This window comes from Sceloporus occidentalis, unplaced genomic scaffold (genome assembly GCF_023333645.1).
Source record: "Sceloporus occidentalis isolate IW3139 unplaced genomic scaffold, rSceOcc1.0.p SCAF_16, whole genome shotgun sequence".
Classification (NCBI taxonomy): Eukaryota; Metazoa; Chordata; class Lepidosauria; order Squamata; family Phrynosomatidae; genus Sceloporus; species Sceloporus occidentalis.
In genome coordinates this window covers 9,477,517-9,497,078 of record NW_028316996.1, presented here as the reverse complement: position 1 = coordinate 9,497,078, position 19,562 = coordinate 9,477,517, and the positions used below count along the sequence as shown (strand labels likewise).

Genomic DNA, 19,562 nt, shown 5'->3' with positions numbered 1-19,562 from the left:
AAATCCCATTGGATGATATATTGAGTAAAACACAAAATAGAATATAAAATATGTCCTCAAAAATGCCAATACAAAATGTAAAAAATAGAAAATTGTATTAAAGCCACTGTTTACGCCTTTTGTGTTTGATACAGGTGTTGGATTCAGAGTCGGAGGGGAAGGGGGCAGTAAATATTTTGTGCTTCAGGTGCATTATGGGGATGTTAGTGCGTTCCGCGGTAAGTGGAATAATAATGTTGCTTTTCATGAACGCAGAATGGAAGTAATCCATTCTGCGTTTAATGTTTTATTGATTAAATGTGATATTGGTTACATGTAAAAGTTTTTATTTAAAACAAAAACAAACGTTTGCATCATTTCAAAATACTAGCTTTGTCTTTAATTGACATATAAAACACTTTTTAATAAAGCAAAAAAATATTCTTAACAGTTTATTAACGGGTGTCGGTGAGCACTTGACCTCCATAATAGGGAAAGCCTTTCTGATTTATGCTGCACACTGGGTAACATGCAGATCAATATCTGAGCTGCTGATGTAAAGCTTTCAATGACATTAAAGAGCTGTTTCAATATACATATATATATATATATATATATATATATACATATATATATATATATATATATATATTCATTTTTGTGTCCTTCACAACATACTTTTCTACTGGTTAGTCTGCCCAAATCTAGTGTGATAGAGCAGAACCTGAATTTCTGAATCCGTGATACAGCTACCCACTTGGGTACTTGTAAAATGGTCAGGGAGCCCCTTAGAAACTATAACATCTGAGATAAAACCGTACTTAAAGTAGCCCTTAAACATCTACATCTTCTGTAATTATTCCCTATATTTAATGATTCTCTCTGTCCTGGTGGACAAAATCAGTTGCCAACATTTTGGGCGCTGGCAATGTTCACGTCAGATACTCACTTGCTTCTGAACATCGTTGCTCCTGTAGTGTTCGCGACCAGCTGTGTCGCATATTGTAGCATGTGGTCGTTGGAAGGTAAACTGCATTTTTTATTTGTTTTTTCTTCATGAAAGAACAGTCTGGTTCCCCAGTTGTAAATGTTTTTTTTCTGTGCTGGGAGTCCAGTTTGCATGGACTCCAGTGCACTTTTCTGCATGCATATTAATGTAGGCATTGTTTAGTTATTGGAGTAAAAAAGTGACTTCTGTCTCCTTTAACTCCTCCCCCAGCTGATTCTACTGAAACCAGGAAGTGTACGTAGGAAGCCTGCTTCCTGCACATGCTCATTAGCACTTGATGCGAACTCTGCTTTCTTTGAAGTTAGTGGGAGTGGCAGCAGCGAATCGCTTGTATGCTAGCAAAACATCAGTGTTCAAATAGCATAAATGTGATTGGCTGCTACTGCTCCCATTGATTCCAGTCGAAGCGCCAAAATGTATCTCCTCCAAGGCAAGTCACTGGGGCGGGTAGACAAAGTTTAGAGAGAATTCTGATGAATTCCTCTGTGTGTTTGCATGTAAAACAAAATAAGAGGACCTTATTATTGTATGCATTCAAACAGATAGCACCATTTGGCTTTTGCTTAGAACATGATGACTGGTTTGCATCAGATCTCCTCTACAAAAGTGGCCTATGTTTGTTTTTATTTTTTGCTTCCTTGGCATTTATATATTTATTCTTAATGTATTTTTTTTTTTTTATAATGGTTAGGTTCTTAAAGGTGACAGTTCCCATTTAAGGGTAGATAGATGAAAGATTGACGTATTGAAACCTCTCACTACTAATTCATGGTACAGGTTGGAAAACTTTATTGTGTTTCCCATTCAGGAGTAGTTTTTTAAAAAAATGTGTAAAACAAAAAAAGTGAAAAACACCAATAAAATAACCTTTTAAATAAAGAATAATTTAAATAATAGCCTTAAGCTTGACTGGCATACTGTTGAATCTGTTTTATTGGGTTCCTTTTTCTTTTTACTCATATTTGGATACTATGTTCTCCATAGACTGAAAAAGAGGTCACTGTAAAGGCTGCTCACCGAGAACATCTTTAATGTTTGTTCTTTCTTTTAGATCCCTTTTCTTTCTCATGTTTTTTATGTATCTGCAAAGATTTTTCCTTACAGAATAAGTCATAACAAAAACATCAGCACAGCTTAATACATCATATACTGTTGCCCCTGAATTATTGTCAGATTAGCTATGCTGGTTGCGCTGACACTATGAGTAAAAGCAGACTTAACCATGCAGTGCGAGAGACATTTATCTTTATGTGCCACCACAGCGCTTCATTTCTTCTGTGTAGATTTGCTTTCTGCAGAAGAAGGAAAATGGTACATTAAAAAAATATTTGTTCCAGATAACATATGTATGTATATGTGTATATATATATATATATATATGTGTGTGTGTGTGTATATATATATATATATATATATATATATATATATATATATATTTATTTTTAAATCAATTTTTCCTGGTTATCTAAAGGGTCATCATGATCTGCTCTGAAACAGTTATATTAATATATTTTCAGGGCTGGTCCTTAACCAAATAGCTCCCCAGGCAAGAAGCCCTCTCATAGATCTCTTGTACATGCCCCCACCCCATTCATTGTGGATGCATCCTTCTCAAGTACGAGACAGACTTCTCCACATTGAAGGCATTTTCTGGGGTGACCCCCAGTGCCCCCTGTTGTTGTCTGCATAATCCCTTGCTATTGTTTTGCGTGTTAATCTTTTCCCCCTGCCCTGGTAATGTGGTTATATAAACTCCCCAAAAACTCAACGAAACATAAAGTGTCTTCTCTTGCATCCTGACTGGTGTGTTGTATCTGGTGCTACGATTCTTTGGTAGAACTTTTTTGCCCAGAGCACCACCCTTACTCAGAAATGGAGCTGCTACCCATCTTCTAGCTAGCTTTTGCTATGAGCAAGGTGGCGATGATGGCTAGATATAGACATCAATACACTAACTAGTATAAATAGTTAATTCCTTCTGTAGAAATCACCTTAGCGTTAACAGATGGCTTCGTCGTTGGCTGTACGGCTCTGTTGAGAGTGCACATTAAGTGCTTGTGTGAATGAGCTGAGTCAGGTGGTCGGGATGCTTTCATGTAGCTCATGTGGCCCAGGGTACCAGAGAGAACACAAAATACAGAACTCTGGTAGTTAATGCATTTGTTAGAATCATATGCCTTCTTCTGCCTAACATCTAGATATGTGATGTGTTTATAGGTTTTGTGGAAAAAGCTATAATTGATATGTAATGATTAGCTTAACACACAGCTTGAAAACCATTAATCTCGAAACCCTCGCTTATACTTATACTTCCAAATATAACAGGCTTTCTATGAAATGCTTAGCTTGGCTTTTCTATATGTTTATCGTGAGTCAGTGTGGGTAGGAAGTACATTGTAAATGTTAAAAAGGACAGTTAGGTCCGCTGTGTTTTTGCAGCCAGTGAACATGTACTTGCAGAAGTACCGTATGTGAAATCAGCATACCTGGGAACTCTCAGGGTTTGGACTGGAGAACTCCAGGACAAACGCCGGTTCTCCGGGTCAACACGGAGTTCTCCAGTGTGTCGCGAGAGTGGGGTCTTGACACTTCCCACTCCCTGTCCATTTCTCCTCTAAATGGGGTTGTTTCCTGCGATGTTGGCGGGAACGCCCAAGGACGGTGGGGGGGAACGTCCCATTGATGTCAGTGTGCAGTCCTGGCCGCATCCCTCATGGGTAGGCTCCGGGTAGTCGGAGCCCACAAGTTCCCAGGTATGGCAATCGGTGTCAGTGAGGGTACGCATGTTCCCTGTCCCAGTATTATTATGTATTGATTTATTATTTATATAGCTCCATCGTATTCTGCACTGCAGTGCATTTTTCGAAGTTTCGAATTGTTCCTCTTCAGGGGCCATGCTACTGAAACCCATATTATTTATGGTATTTCTCCAAGTTGCACAGCTTGTGGCAACTCTTGCCAAAGGTTTCCTGCAAATTGCGCTTTTCAGATAGAGACCCTGCTGATTTCCCAGTTACCATACATTTATCTTCTGCAAAACCCGGGTATTTAAGGAGTAAACCACTTTCTGCTACATGATGCACATTAGATGTATTTTAAATGTACTTTTTCTAGGTTGACCAGGATCAGGTTAGATGCTTCCTATTAGGCGTATGCAGTACTCTATTTTGGACAGGTTAATCCAGGATTAACAAAAAGAACCAGGCTACAGATTTTGGATACAGAATTTACAAAGCTTTTTCACTTTCAGATAAGCACTTAAACCTTTGAGCTGTGTGAGAATATCACTGAGGCTTTCAGAAGCCCAAGATGACACAAGATGTCCAGTTGAGAGTCTGGAATATTAAGGCTCATAATCAATATGTGTTCATTTTCCCAAACCATGTTTAAATTGATCAAAGATGGAAACCCGGAGATCTCAATCACAAATGACTTGAAATGTCTCACCATCCTCCTATGTTGAATAACATTCCGCTCTGCATTATTGATCCTTTCAGTGTGAAACCATGCCTTTTGAACTGATATTTAAAAATGTAATGTATTAAAGTAATGAGCTTGCCTTATACCGATATAACTCAAATGCTGGCTTGATCTTTTCCTGAGCTAATTTTTATACTCTCCATTTGCAGTTAATAGATGGATAACCAGTAATTTCAGATGTCATTTGCCATAACTAATTATTGAGGGACCTGGAGCCAAAATATTTTCATCTTACATTATGTCCTTTCTTCTTCTTCTTCTTCTTCTTCTTCTTCTTCTTCTTCACATTATACAGATAAACATAAGGATTGCACGGGGGTGACTGTGCAGATAACCCCAGAGAAGTATGTGTTATTTTATTTCTCTTATCCTCCAGTTAAAAAGCATCTGATACCATTAATTAATTTAATAGCTTGTGTGTTTGTAAAACTGTATATATTTTTTATATTTGCTTTAAAAAGATAACAGATTTGCTGCAGCCTGTGGCTGTGCGTATCCTAATATCTGGAATAGGTTATCAGACATACAGGGTTTGGGAAAAGCGTTGTAATAAAGCATGCTGCACACACATATAATGCTTATAACATGTATTCTTTATCTGAAAATTAAGTATAAAATAAGTGAACAGTGAAGCTTTTTTTCTGTTTTGTATTTTTTCTGTTGGTTTCATTGCACGTAACTTTTTGTGGTCCCCAGGCAGCCATTGATTGCCGGTATTTATCTCATGATGTCAGTGGACACTGTAATCCCACCAGGAGAAAAAGGTAAGTGAATGCATGTGCTTTGTATACTGTGCAGTAGTTAAAGGTGCTGTTCCACTTAAACAAAACATTAAGTTGGGTGAATAAAAAGCGTTAGCAGATCGGTCATGTTACTCTTACCTATGAAGGTTTATTCACATAAAAACAACACAGTAACATTTAACAAACTTTTTTTCTAGCTTCTGTGCCTGCTTTTGTGTCACATGACCAGCATTTCCGTAGGGGGAAAAAATATATAAATAACATTTTACAGGGTTATTCCTGGGAAGGGTTTGGCATTCAGCAATAGTAAGAATGATGTTCCTAATGCTGCATCTATTTAAAAAATAACAATGAAAAGGGGTTAAATTATGCACAGTACGTGTCACAGCACCTTCCTACTACACATTTTTATGTCAATGATATAATGGGTATAACAAAGAGTTAAAAGTGTGTTTGAAAGTAAAACCCACAATCCCTTTGCAATGCAACATTACTTGCTTTAATGAGGCATTCACGTGGCATTTCCAGACTTCATAAACTTTAGTTTAGTGTTGCTTTGGGGAGGGGGGGTTCACTGTGGATTCCATAGTATTTATTCAAGTATGTACTTGCGATTGTGCATAGCAGAGGTTGTCCTTTTGCAATGTTCAAATGTTTAGGGTCATCTAGAAATGTCCTTGTTTTGAAAGAAACACACATTTTCTACATGAAAATTGAATTGTGGACTCCTGCTAATGGGTTGGTGCTATTAAAAAGATTGCGGCAACACAGAGAAATATTTTTAGTATATTTTCATATAAGATAACTGTTTGGGCGGATGACCTATATTTGTTGCTTTGACTTAGCAGGCTTCTAAATGAGATGTACAGCCAACACACTGTATTTGCAGCATGCTTACACACTGTTTGGTAGGCCTCGTATTATACATTTGTATTATTTAAGCCTGTGACTAGCTTAGGGCACCGACATTTTTTCTTTTCTAAATGAGATGTAACTACTGCAAGTGGTGCTTTGTCATACCTAATTGTGAGGGTCCCATGTAAATGTTTTTTATATTCATGTATATAGCTTCATTATATTCCGCTGATATAAATAATACCGTGCTGCAAAAAAATCCCCAGTTCTTTAGAGGTATGAGTTTACATGTGTGTATTTGGAGTTTTAATTAAATAACATTATTATTTATTTATTTTTTTTAACAGCAGTTAATGCAGATATTGCCTGTGCCTACAACAGACCCACAATGCACCCGTTTGCCTACAGAGTTCACACTCATCATTTAGGTAAGAGGTTTTTTGGTATTGCTTGTATGATATTGAAGACCTTCCAGATCATGTTAATGAGAGCAATACTTAACTTTACTGAGAGGATGGTAGATGATTGTAACATCCTCTCAACAGAAGTGAGGGTGTTTAACCGTGCATGGAATAGGCATAAAACTATCCTGAATCTAAGACGAGACCCTGGACTGATTAAGATCCGAGTTTTGACACCAGGAAATATTGCCTGGATGGGCCGAATGGTTCTTATCTGCCATCAAATTCTGTTTCTAAAACCCTGTTTCATGTCATTTAATGAGTCCCTGTCAGCTCTGTATATTCACTAACCTTGTTTGTTCTGCATGCTTTAGGTCAAGTGGTGAGCGGCTACAGAATCAGACATGGCAAGTGGACATTAATTGGTAGACAGAGCCCCCAGCTGCCGCAGGTATGTTTATCAAGAAAACTACAAGACACAATGATAATATAGCAAGTAACGTGGAACTCCGAACCACCGAATAAATTGACGGAAGCATTAAGCCTAGGTGGATTGTTGCAGGGATTATTGTTTATTACACAATAACAGAATACCGTTTGACAGGTTCATTTTTCACCTCCTCCTTTCCCCCCCATATTTCACAGGCATTCTATCCTATAGAGCATCCGCTTGATGTTAGTGCTGGGGATATCTTAGCTGCCAGGTGTCTTTTTACCGGCGAAGGCAGAACAACAGAGACACGAATTGGGTAGGTATGAGAAATCGGTTACTTGTATTCATCACATACTATATAAATTTTCAAGCCAAAATGTTATCCGTGAGGGACAAAATCTGCAATATCTTATTGGCATTTATTTGTAGTTCAGACACAACTGTCATCACACCCTTTGTATCCAACACATAAAAGCCATGTCGGTGCACCAATGGACTGCAGACTTGGATTTCACTGTATGCTTTCTCGGGTTGGACTCTCTCAGCCACCCCATCAATGTTGTCCATATTCTTTGTACCTACTGATATGAACGTGGATGGGACCCCTGCCGCCACTTTGATGACAGGCTCATCAAATAGCTGTATAATACGTAATAAAAAATTACAATTACATAAGGGGAAACAATAAATTTGCTCAATGTCATGGAAAGTGGTGGCATTTTTTTTTTCTTCTTACTTTCAAGCAAGTGGCTAGATAAGCGCTAGGCGGATGCTTGTCTCTTGTGTACATGGGTCAGCTTCTGAGTAGTGTGTGTTTGTGTGGTTGTGTGTAGTGATATAACAGGTAAACTGACAGGTATTTCACGCAACACAGGATGAACGGAACGATTTCCACGGTATCAGTAGAGAGTGCATAGATTGGTGACTGCTTTTGTGAGGTCTATCGGGAGCTCTCTATTTTCAGCACACGCAGAAGCAGCCTTTTTTTCCATTCTCGTATCATTACTGTTGCCATGGAAAATAAGTGAATCCTGCTAGACACTGCTGGAAAAGCATTGACATATTGTATTTTCTAAGAAATAGCCGTCCTCCTCATTTCCTTTTTTATATGTGGACATATTGAAACACCCTATTACAGAGAGGAGAAAATACCTTAATACCTAAAAATATTCATTAGTGTCATACAAGCTCAGTAGGAATAATGTATTTTTTTTTCTTCTTTTCACACATAGTGGAAAAACATAAAATATGCCCGACGCTTCATGCAATATGCATGATTTCTGGCAGAGGGGAGGTAATAATTACAGTTGAGCAATATAGTTGTGGTGGGTCATTGAGGATAATGTGCTGTTTAGAATAAAGTATTGCTACAGGGGTTTATGAACCCTTCATATCTTATGAATCTCTCTCCCCCCCCTCTCTCTCTCTCTCTCTCTCCCTCTCTCTCTCTCCCTCCCTCTCTCTCTCTCTCTCTCTCTCTCTCTCTCTCTCCCTCTCCCCCTCTCTCTCTCCCCCCACATTTACACTCAAGATGTGAGGGGTGAGGTTAGAGATGGGAGGCAGGAGTGGCCAGGGACATTTGGGTTGCATGACACCTCGATACCCTTGTGTGGCTGGTTAACCTCAAACATTTGGACCTCCGCCTCTTGTGTCATATACTCCCACGTCCTCCTGGTTTGTAAGCTTGTTCAAGAAAGGCATTATTCACCCTTTGTTTCTATCCTGTTGTGTGATACACTTTTATCATGTTCTGATACACATTGTTTAGCTCTTCTGAATATGATGGTGCTGTATAAATCAGTAAATAATAGACAGAAGAATTGGTTTGTTATCTGGCAATACAAGTCTAGGCAGGTTGTAAAGTGGTAGCCACTGATCGGTACCAAAACCAAAATACAGGCTACAAAGGTAAATGCCAAAATATGATATCTCATGAGTATGTAGCAATTGCTCAAATAGAATCAGAGACATTTGAAGTGGTTCTCATGAAAATCTAAACTAAAGTATGTTATATGTGCCAGCTACGTGCGACCCTTCCCAATTCACAAGCAATTCGATTGTAAACTCTAGGGGGTTAAATGTATCTGGAACATTTTTATCTCTAAATTGATTACTCTGAGCAGCAGATCTCCTTGCTCTGTACCTCAGTACTTTAAATGGATTTTGTTACCCTGGGAGAAAAGTCCAATAATAAAAAATGTCATGCAGAGCAATTTCAAGTTACAAGACACATAACTGAGTGTTCAAACTCACAAATATACAAGTGTATGTGTATTTGCTATAGTAAAAAAAAATAAAAAAAAATGGCATTCCCGATTTAAAGGCATGTCCTAAACATTAATGTTATTCCAACAGAATAGATATTACTCATTATTTTCCCTCTTCTCTTTATACAGGGGTACATCTAGTGATGAAATGTGCAACTTATACATCATGTATTACATGGATGCTGCACATGCAAGTTCATACATGACATGCATACAGACTGGAGATCCTGAGCTTTTCCAGGACATTCCCCAGATAGCAAACATTCCTGTTCCTGTTAGCCCTGAAATGATGATGATGATGGGACATGGTCATCATCATCAAGGTGAGCTACTAGTGGATTCAGTATTCGTTTTACTTTAGTCTTTTTTTTGTTGCTCTTCTTGACATGCTTCTATTAAAGTACATATTTTACTATTCTGCAGAATGTATTATTTTCTAGTGTAACTGAATTATTGTCCTGGATAATTATTTAGCAAATAATTACATTATTTTTACTTTAATCTTTTGAAGGTTAGGTTATTTTAATCTAAAAATGACAGATATGCTTTAAGCACAGATATAATTAATCTGTAAAACTACATGAAATTAAAACAACAAATTTTTTGTGTGAATACCTGGTTAGGCAAAAATTGATTATATAGCCATCGACTTTATTCAGAACTTGACATAGTAGTCTGCAGTGCCTTTCCTTGACTTAGGCAACATTAACTATTTGTGAGCTTGCTCCTTGAGTTGCTTTAGAAATATTTTAGCCAAATAGAACAGATTGCGGGACTTGATTTAGTGAGCCGCCTAAATCTGGTGTTTGTGGTGGTTAAGAAGTATGGTTTGCGATATGGCTCCCTGTCTAAAAACAAGTTTGTGGTGGTAGAATTTATAGAATTTAGAAAATATAAAAACTAAAATAAAATGTTTAGGTACCAACATCACCTACATTTTTTAATACAGTATGTAGAGTTGTAGCACATCAATAATAAATACATTTTCCATATTTTAGATGATGAAACAACTACATCTATAACCGTTTAGTCTAAACTCAATAATGCGCCATAAAACAAATACCCTGCACATACATGGAAGAGTTTGCAGACATTTTAACATGGAAGATGTAACCCGTGTTGTTATTGCTTTCATGACATATGCACCAGTATTGAAAGGGTTAAAACATTTTTTCCTTTTTACTGAATTATTCATTTTCTTTTTCTGCCCTTTATACAGTAATGAATTAGAATACTAATTTTAAGTGTCTTGGCAGAAGTTCATGTACAATTACATGTGAAGTTTATCAATTAGCATTGATACATTTCTGGCATGAAGTACAGACAAGGATGTAATTGGTGCACCTTGTGCTGTTATTCTGACACATGCTCACTAAGAGAAAAGTTTAGTGCTCCTTGTTGAATTTGTGCCTTGGGAGTAGAATTTCTTACTGCTGAGTATATATGTGGGATGTAGTCTGTGTCTTCTACAAAAGTCTGGACTTTAAATGGTTAATTGAACCCAACACCTTTTGTACATTATCTGGAGTTGAGGAGGAGATTGAGTTTGGATAAGGCTAGTGCCCGCTGATTACAGAAGAATTTTTGTAAATTCCTAATAGAACTTTTTTCTAGGGAACAAAAATTATATCAGATGTTATGACTATATTGAGAAATGTGTCTTTTTGTTCTTGGTTTTCCAGAACCAAAAGAACTAGAGGTGAAAACCACTCTCCAGCAACCTAAAAGAGAAGAAGAGGAAGTATTAGATCAGGGTATGTATTATTAATGCTTGTTAAGGTATACACTTCAACTTGGACCATGTGCACTCCACAGAAAAAACCCTTTATTTTCAATTTAATTGGTTGACATCATCAAGTGGGGCTTAAAGCATGAAGAAATAATAGAGGTTTATATGTATCTGACAAGTAGGTTTATTATAGTGTAATACAACACAAATACTAAAAAAAAAAGAACACTGTCAAAATTATACACATGCTACATTTTATGTAATCAGGTGTGTTTTTTAACTTAAGCATTTATGTTACTATCATTAAGTATATTGTTTAAGAATATATTTGCATGCTTGAGTCTACAAGGCTAGCACAGCGAGTTATTGGATTTTCTCATTTGAGCCACACATTATTTTGGTTCTTATGTGCAGTTTCCACCATTATATTACAACAAAATATATAAATATATATATATATATATTTATACATTCTGCTTTGCCTTTGAATTCTATTTTAATGTTTTGTATTGCTAAACCTGAAAGATATTTAAACGTAAACTAAAATGAAATAATTAGAAATTCCTTCCTTAAGAAAATGACATTGCATTAATTCTGCAATTCCAAAAGCATCCACTTACATAGTATAGACATACTGGATTTTGAAAGAGATTAACAACCTTGGAGCTTGTCACCAGGGAGACATGCAGTTGTGCTTATAAAGGACAGATACATGTATTTTGTTATTTTAAATGGACCAAGGCCAGCAAAAGCAAAGTTTCTCCACTTCCTTAATAAAGGAACGGTTCTAAAAGCATATTGAAGAAATAGAAACGTCAGTTTCCAACATCAAAAAAATCCTGATATTTCAAGACTATTCAGTGAAACTTTCGAACAGGAAAGAATTTACACTCTTATGCAATAACATAAATTCACACTACTCTACCCTGATAAACTATGCATTTTTCTATCAGAAAATGTATCCACAGTAGACCATGCTCAATGAGCAACATTACTGAGCCATACCCATGCCCATATAAGGTAGCATTCATGGCGACGCCCATTCCATTGTGATGTCATTGAATGTCCAGCACTATGAAGTTGTCAACAAGCTAATCTTGCTCACACTTGTGTTTGGATCAATCCTGATCACCTCACAAGATTTTCCTCCTGCGAGAAGAGTTTGGATTCAATTTTAATCCATCAACTAGGACAAATATGGGAGCTCGTTCTTTCTTTAGGAGCACCCTAAGCCTGTGGTGTTGCTGCTTCATGGGAAACGAGCACCCTGAAGAGCAAATGGATGAAGCGCTCTTCAAGCCCACCCCAGACGCTCCTGTGGACAATATGTCTTCATTGAGCAGAAGCGTGAGCAGCTCCTCCATTGAAATGGATTCCAGTAGCTCTCCTGATAGCCAAGCTTCCTGCTCTGAAACCGACACTAAATCGAGTGTGTCCATCGAGGCTGGGATTAAGCCACCTGCTGAGAGTATTGACTGTACTTTGGCTGGGAGTACTAACGGCTACTCAGACATAGAGGACAGTGCTTCAATTTCTAGCTATGAATCCCTGACGTCATTCTACGAGACAGACAGCAGTTCATCCAGCTACCTAACCTGCAGTTCATAATCTGGAATCAGTGGCCCTGCCTGTGATTATCAGTGGAGATGTTCAGAACACCTGATTATTTAACAATAAACCAATTTGAAAATTCACTTTTGTAGGACCTTGTAAATAGTGTGTGCCGAATAAGTATGTAAGGAATGCTTTGTGAATAAATTGAAAAATGGGGCACAAACTTTTAAGCACCATTTAGGCACTGTGTACAGAATAACTAGGAATAAATACAGTGAAATATAATGGGGGGTTTTTCCTGGCTGCTAAAATACATGCTACTCCATTCTGTGTAAAAACACACAAAACACACACCATCACACGACAATAGCAGCCTCCAGGGTTGTAGATAAAGGATGTTTATTGGAACAAAATTAAATAAAACCAGTTATTTGTCAACGCCACTCTACATTGCAGGATCTTGCGCTGTATTTAATTCAGATGGAGAAAAAAAAATCTTATATATTATTATATAATTAATATAATTAAACAGCTCCAGATTAATTGGTAATCCCAAAATGACCATTTTAGTACAATGAGCACCAGATAGGGTCAAAATTATTATTATAGTTTGAACTGTTTATTTGCCACGTCCTAAATTAATTTCACTCATCTCACTGCATCTGATGTTCTGCTATCACGAAAAATAGCAACATAATAAATATGGTATATGGGTATTATTTTTCTGCCTAAATCCCTGTTGTACATTTGTTCTCCCTTTGAGCAGCTTTCATCAATCTTTAATCGTGACTGAAGCAGGCAGGCTGTGTAACCCCAGCATGTGTCTCTATTGATGGAAATATACTGCGTAGCCATCCTTCTGTGTATTTCCTCTTGCGTGTTGGATGATGCAGAGTTGTGTTTGATAGATGAGCCCAATAACCTATACCTAGCAGTATATCATATATCATGTTACTCCCTACAGTTCAACCACCAAATAATTCTCCTTTACGAAAGGAATTATATATTGCACTTGTTAGTTTATTCAATTGCCCTTGAATGAGTTTTTGATTGAGTTGCTATGAAACCTATTTCTTTTCCTGCATGTTTTTTTTTGTAATATTGAATAAGGGCCAATATATAGACGATTCTCACCAATTGAACTGTGTATTGCGAAGAGCCAACTTCTTACACAAGTAGCGGGGCGGCCCTCATAGTTAAATTAGTTAAATGAAATGTTAAATCCCATTTGAACTCTGGAGACAAAATTACATTTAAGGTCAGTGTAAGTGACGGTAGAGAAACATCAAATCTGATGGAAGATTCAGCCCATCTAGTCTGCTCATTTTTCTGATGTAAAAACTTAGACTATAATCAGTCTTTGATCTATATTCAGAATAGCTTGATACCTATCCCGTGCATGCTTAAATTCCCTTTTGTATTAGCCTCTACCACTTCTGATGGGAGTCTGGTCCGTTTAGATACCATCCACCTGGTAAAGTAAAATAATAAGTAATAAGAGTGCAGTTATCACATCTGTATACAGTTAATACATGTAATCGAAGACCCTTCTCACACGTACAGGAATACTTAAATGCATTTGAAAGCCGGGTGTTAACTGGGAATTTCATTTGCAAATGCATAGAGAGAATCTTCAGAATCCTCTGTATGCATTCTGTAGGAGTCTCCAGCCTGTCTCTCTGGAGAGGAATTCAGCCAAATGTTTCTCTTACTGTAACTGCAATGTGCAAGACACCAGCTCAAGAACAGGCTTTCTTGGAGATTGTATGTTTGAGCTAGGGGAATGCTTACTTAACGTGTCTTAGTCTGTCAGTTCTAGTTGTGTCATATCTTTTGAATGTATGTATTGTAAAAAGGGCTGCGGAAATTGTTAGAGCTATATCTTGTACAGGCATACCCTACACGGTACAATGGGGTCCAAAGCATGCATGTAAAATGAAAATGTACTTAAAGTAAAGCATTACATTTTTACACTTATCAATACATGTACTGCACTGTAACTGTCAGGCCATCTCCAACACAATAAACAAAACGCTCAGAGACGGACTGACGTAAAGGACTGTATTGGGAGGCAGGTCCCGCGGGACCCGCCAAAAAACTTGCGGGCAGTCTTGCTGGTGCTGCGGGCGGGAGTAGGCGGTCAGTCACTGTACCTGCGGGTCCCGGTAATCTCGCGCATTCCCGCAAGGCTGCCTTCTCGCTGCTCCCTTACAGTGTCTCCTCTCTTACTCCGCCCAGGAACTAAACGGAGTCAAGTGATGTGACATCACTTCCCGTGACACCGCCTTGTTGGGCGTGATTGGCCACAAATGTGGCGGGAGCGGGCAAAAAATCAGCAGGAGCGGGATTGAAAAAAGCCGTCCCGCGCAGGGCCCTAAACTGACGCACTGGCGTCATGCTGTTACTCACAAAGCGAGTATAAGTAAACAGGGGACCGGTTGTGCTGCAACTATGTCCTTATTCGTGAGTGTCCATAACGCGCGATATACCTGTAAATAAGTAGTAATAATAATTTCCCTTTTCTCTGCCTTCAAGCGTTTCTGGTGTTTCCCATTGGGAGTGCGTTCCTACCGTTTTGGAAGTCTGTTTCATATTAATCATTGACAAAACTTATGTATAATGATACATTTCCAGTGAAACCTTTCCCAACCATTAAATACAATGCAATACCACATTGAACTGATAATTCTATAATTTTATATATAATGATCTCTGAAGAAAAAGCTGAGGTTTTATTTCTTTTTCCTCTGCCTACTCTTATTTTCTTAACAGCTAGGAAGACATGAACTTCATCATGTTGCATCCTTAACAACACCTGTAAATTGTTTACTAGTTTCAATTATGAGGAGTATCCTTGCTCCATTTCCTTTATTTTATATGCTCCTTTGTTACAATAATGTAGCTATCATATTGATACATCTTCCCTTTGCTCACTATTTATTACTTACTTAAGCCTAGCATTTGATAACCTGAATATAGATTTTTTTCCAGCTGTAATTCAGAATGATTGTAATACATATTGAAATGTATTTTTATTAATCCTTGGAGTTCTGCATTATGATGATCCCTTAACCCCTTAAGGACCGGGCTCATTTTTCGTTTTGTACCCTGTGGGACCGAGGCTGTTTTGACACTTTTGTGGTGCTTGTGTTCAGCTGTAATTTTCTCCTCACCCATTTAGTGTACCCACATAAGTTATATATTGTTTTTTTCAGGACAAGATGGGTTTTCTTCAGATACCATTATTTTGATCGTATCATCTTATTTACTATAAAAAAATTAAAAAAACATGGTGAAAAATTGAAAAAAAAAACACATTTTATGACTTTTATTTGAAAAATCTTTTACTCACCTAAAAAAGCAAGTAAAAAAACTAGCTAAATAGATTCTACTACTTGTTCTGAGTTTAGAAATACCCAATGTTTTTATGTTTTTTTGCTGTTTTTTGTAAGTTATAGGGCAATAAGTACAAGCAGCGTTTTATGATTTCCAAATCTTTTTTAACAAATCTGGTCAGTCTGCCTCCATCTCCTCTTTGGAACATCTTTGAAGCCGGTTAACTCAATTTAACCCATTCAAACCATATATTTTTGAAAACTAGACACCCCAGGGTATTCCAAATGCTGTTATTTTAACCCTTTCCATGCACCAATTATACAACTACACTTTGTCAAACTTTGTAATAGTTATTTTTTTTATTTTTTTTTCCACACAAATTGTACTTCAGTTATAGATATACAGGTCCTGGTATATGTCACTGTCAAACAACACCCCAATATGTGTTCAGCAACATCTCCTGAGTACAGCGATACCCCACATGCATGGGTTTGTCAGATTGTTTGGCTGGTAAAAGGCTACTTTTGGGGCATGCGTAATTCAGGTGGTCATTTGGTCATTGTGCCTCCCTCTCCTCTTTGGAATATCTTTGAAGCCGGTTAACTCAATTTAACCCATTCAAACCATATATTTTTGAAAACTAGACACCCCAGGGTATTCCAAATGCTGTTATTTTAACCCTTTCCATGCACCAATTATAGAACTACACTTTGTCAAACTTTGTAATAGTAATTTTTTTTATTTTTTTTTCACACAAATTGTACTTTAGTTATAGATATACAGGTCCTGGTATATGCCACTGTCAAACAACACCCCAATGTGTGTTCAGGAACATCTCCTGAGTGCAGTGATACCCGACATGCATGGGTTTGTTGGGTTGTTTCAGATTTAAAATGCCACATTTGGGAAGTACGCTTTTTTTCTCCATTTTGGTCAGTCTGTACCTATGCCCTATCTTTGAGCTAGGCCACTCCAATTTACCCCATCAGCCATTTTTTTTATATATTAGACACCCCTTAGGTATTTGAAGTGCTTTTATTTTAACTCTTTGTTGAGATTTTTGAGAAATTTTAGCACTTGCTCAAAATAATAAACTTTATTTTTTAATTTTATTTTATTTTTTTAATACTTTTTTTATATATTTTTTTACACATTTTCCTGGTACTGGATGGTTCATCTAGTGACATCACTGCATAATTATTTTTAAATGTTAGCACATTTTTTTAAAAAAATTTTTTCCATTTTTTATTTATTTTTATTTTTTTTGAATATTTTACTAATCACATAGTGATTAGAAAGCTGGGCTCCATTGACTTGCATGGTTGAATGCAGTACCTGTATTCAACCAGAAAGTGGAGCCAGTTCTCTAGAGGGTCTGGAGACCCTCTAGCGAACTTTTTCGTCTTTATTGTTTTATTTCCCGGGCCGCCGCCATCTTGCTTGATGGCGAAGATCACCGGCAGCGGCGGCTGTGACCGCTCTCCGGAGCGGCCACAGCCCACCCAGAGGTAAGTGTTTGGTGTCGCTGGATGCCTCCTGATCGAGGCATTCCAGCGACACCATTTAAGTTTAGGAGGCGATCGTTGATCGCCTCCTAAACGCTTTTAAAACGGGCGTCCGCCGCCATACAATGTATGGCGGCTGTTGACGCCCCGGGGAGGGGCCAGACATGGCCCCCGATGCCGATCTCGGCCTTGCTGAATGCCTCGACATTGAGGCATTGCAGCAAGGCCGTTTAAGCGAAGAAAGTGATCCTTGATCACTTTCTAAGCTTATTTAATTTTTTGACGGTTCAGGACCGTCAAAGGTCATTTAGTGACCTTCTTGTTATGACGGTCCTGAACCGGCAAAGGTCGCGAAGGGGTTAATATACACTATATGGACAAATATATTGGGACACACTTCCTAATTACTGAATTCTGACCAAGTGCCAAGCACCTATCCATGCAATCTGCAATTACAAACATTTGTGAAGAATGCTCAGTGAATTCAAGCGCGGAACTGTGATAGGATGACACCTTTGCAAAAAGTCAGTTCATGAAATTGCATCGCTGCTAGATATTCCACGGACAACTGTAAGGGGTATTATTGGAAAGGGGAAGTGTTTAGGTACAGCAGCAACTCCGCCATGAAGCGCAAGACGACTTAAAGTGACAGAGCGGGGTCATCAAGTGCTGAGGCGCATAGTGCCTTAAAGTTGCCAACACTCTGCTGATTCCATGGCTGAAGAGATCCAAATTTCCACTGGCATTGATATCGGCACAAAAACTGTGTCGCAAGAGCTTTATGGAACGATTTCTGTAGCCGAGCAGCTGCATGCAAGCCCCACATCACCCAGTACAATGCCCATCGTCGTATCGAGTGGTGTAAAACACGCCGCCACCGGACTCTGGAGCGGTGGAAACATGTTCTGTGATTAATCGCGTTTCTCTGTTTGGCAGTCTGATGGGGAAGTCTGGGTTTGGCGAATGCCAGGAGAACGTTACCTGCCTCACTGCATTGTGCCAACTGTAAAGTTTGGTGAAGGAGGGATAATGGTATGGGGCTTTTTTCAGGGATTGGGCCCCTTACATCCAGTGAAGGGAAATCTTAATGCTTCAGCATACTAAGATATTGGGGACAATCCTATGCTTCCAACTTTGTGAGGACAGCTTGGGGAAGGCCCTATTTTGTTCCAGCATGACTGTGCCCCTGTGCACAAGGTCCATAAAGACATGGTTGGATGAGTTTGTGGAAGAACTTGACTGGCCGCACAGAGCGCCAAGCTCAAACCCATTGAACATCTTTGGGAAGAGCTGGAACGGAGATTGTGAGCAGGCCTTCTCACCCAACATCAGTAAATGACCTCACAAATGCTCTACTCGATGAAAGGGGCAAAAGTCCCCACAGAAATCTTGTGGAAAGCCTTCCCAGAAGAGTGGAAGCTGTTATAGGGAGGACCAACTACCGTATTTTTCGCTCTATAAGACGCACCTGCTGATAAGACGCACCTAGATTTTAGAGGAGAAAAAAAAGGAAAAAATATTTTGAGCTAAAAAATGGGCTATAAAAAAAGGACATCATCCTCCCGTCATGCCTGCACAGAAAAAAGCTGGTCAGACATGATGGGAAGTATAGTTGGACTACAAGCGCCGTACTGCGCATGCGCCGGCGCCATACGTGACACGGCGCTTGCGTCAAATCCCCCCGTCCTCTCCATCCAGTCCGCCCTTAGCCGTCGCAACGGACCAGAGAAGAGGAGAGGCGGCGACAGAGGCGGCGGTCTCCAGATGAAGACCTCCCCTGGACGGCGAAGCGAGACAGAGACTGTCCGGGACACTTTTGGTGAGTACCGTATTGGCTCGGATATAGGCTGCCCCCGTATATAGGCCGCACCCTAAAAGTTTGGTGCTTTTTTAAAGAAAAAGTTTTTTTCTTTAAAAAAGCACCAAAAAACATACTGCCACTCTGCCCCCCCCCCGCCCCCCGAGATATGCTACCACTGTCCTCCCTCCCCGAGATACGCTGCCACTGTCCTCCCTCCCCGAGATACGCTGCCACTGTCCTCCCTCCCCGAGATACTCTGCCACTGTCCTCCCTCCCCGAGATATGCTACCACTGTCCTCCCTCCCCGAGATACGCTGCCACTGTCCCCCTCTGCCCCCCCCTCCCCAACTTACCGGAGCAGACTCCCGGGTGTCTTGCGGGGCCGGCGGGGGACATCTACGCAATACAACTTCCGGTGCGGCACATCCGGCACCGGAAGTTGTATTGCGTAGACGTCCCCCGCTGACCCC

General features: G+C 39.0%; 1 protein-coding gene across 1 annotated transcript in view; it reads left to right on the top strand.

Annotated features, from left to right (window-relative positions):
- The window catches only part of LOC149302995 (peptidyl-glycine alpha-amidating monooxygenase B-like), an 88,478-nt gene that overhangs the window by 31,280 nt on the left and 37,636 nt on the right, over positions 1–19,562 (top strand). Inside the window, exons 6-13 of the mRNA XM_089481691.1 lie at positions 135–218; positions 4,764–4,812; positions 5,165–5,232; positions 6,414–6,494; positions 6,842–6,918; positions 7,113–7,216; positions 9,297–9,490; positions 10,850–10,921. Of these exons, the coding sequence (XP_089337817.1) occupies positions 135–218; positions 4,764–4,812; positions 5,165–5,232; positions 6,414–6,494; positions 6,842–6,918; positions 7,113–7,216; positions 9,297–9,490; positions 10,850–10,921 (729 nt within the window). The remainder of the gene's footprint in view (positions 1–134; positions 219–4,763; positions 4,813–5,164; positions 5,233–6,413; positions 6,495–6,841; positions 6,919–7,112; positions 7,217–9,296; positions 9,491–10,849; positions 10,922–19,562) is intronic.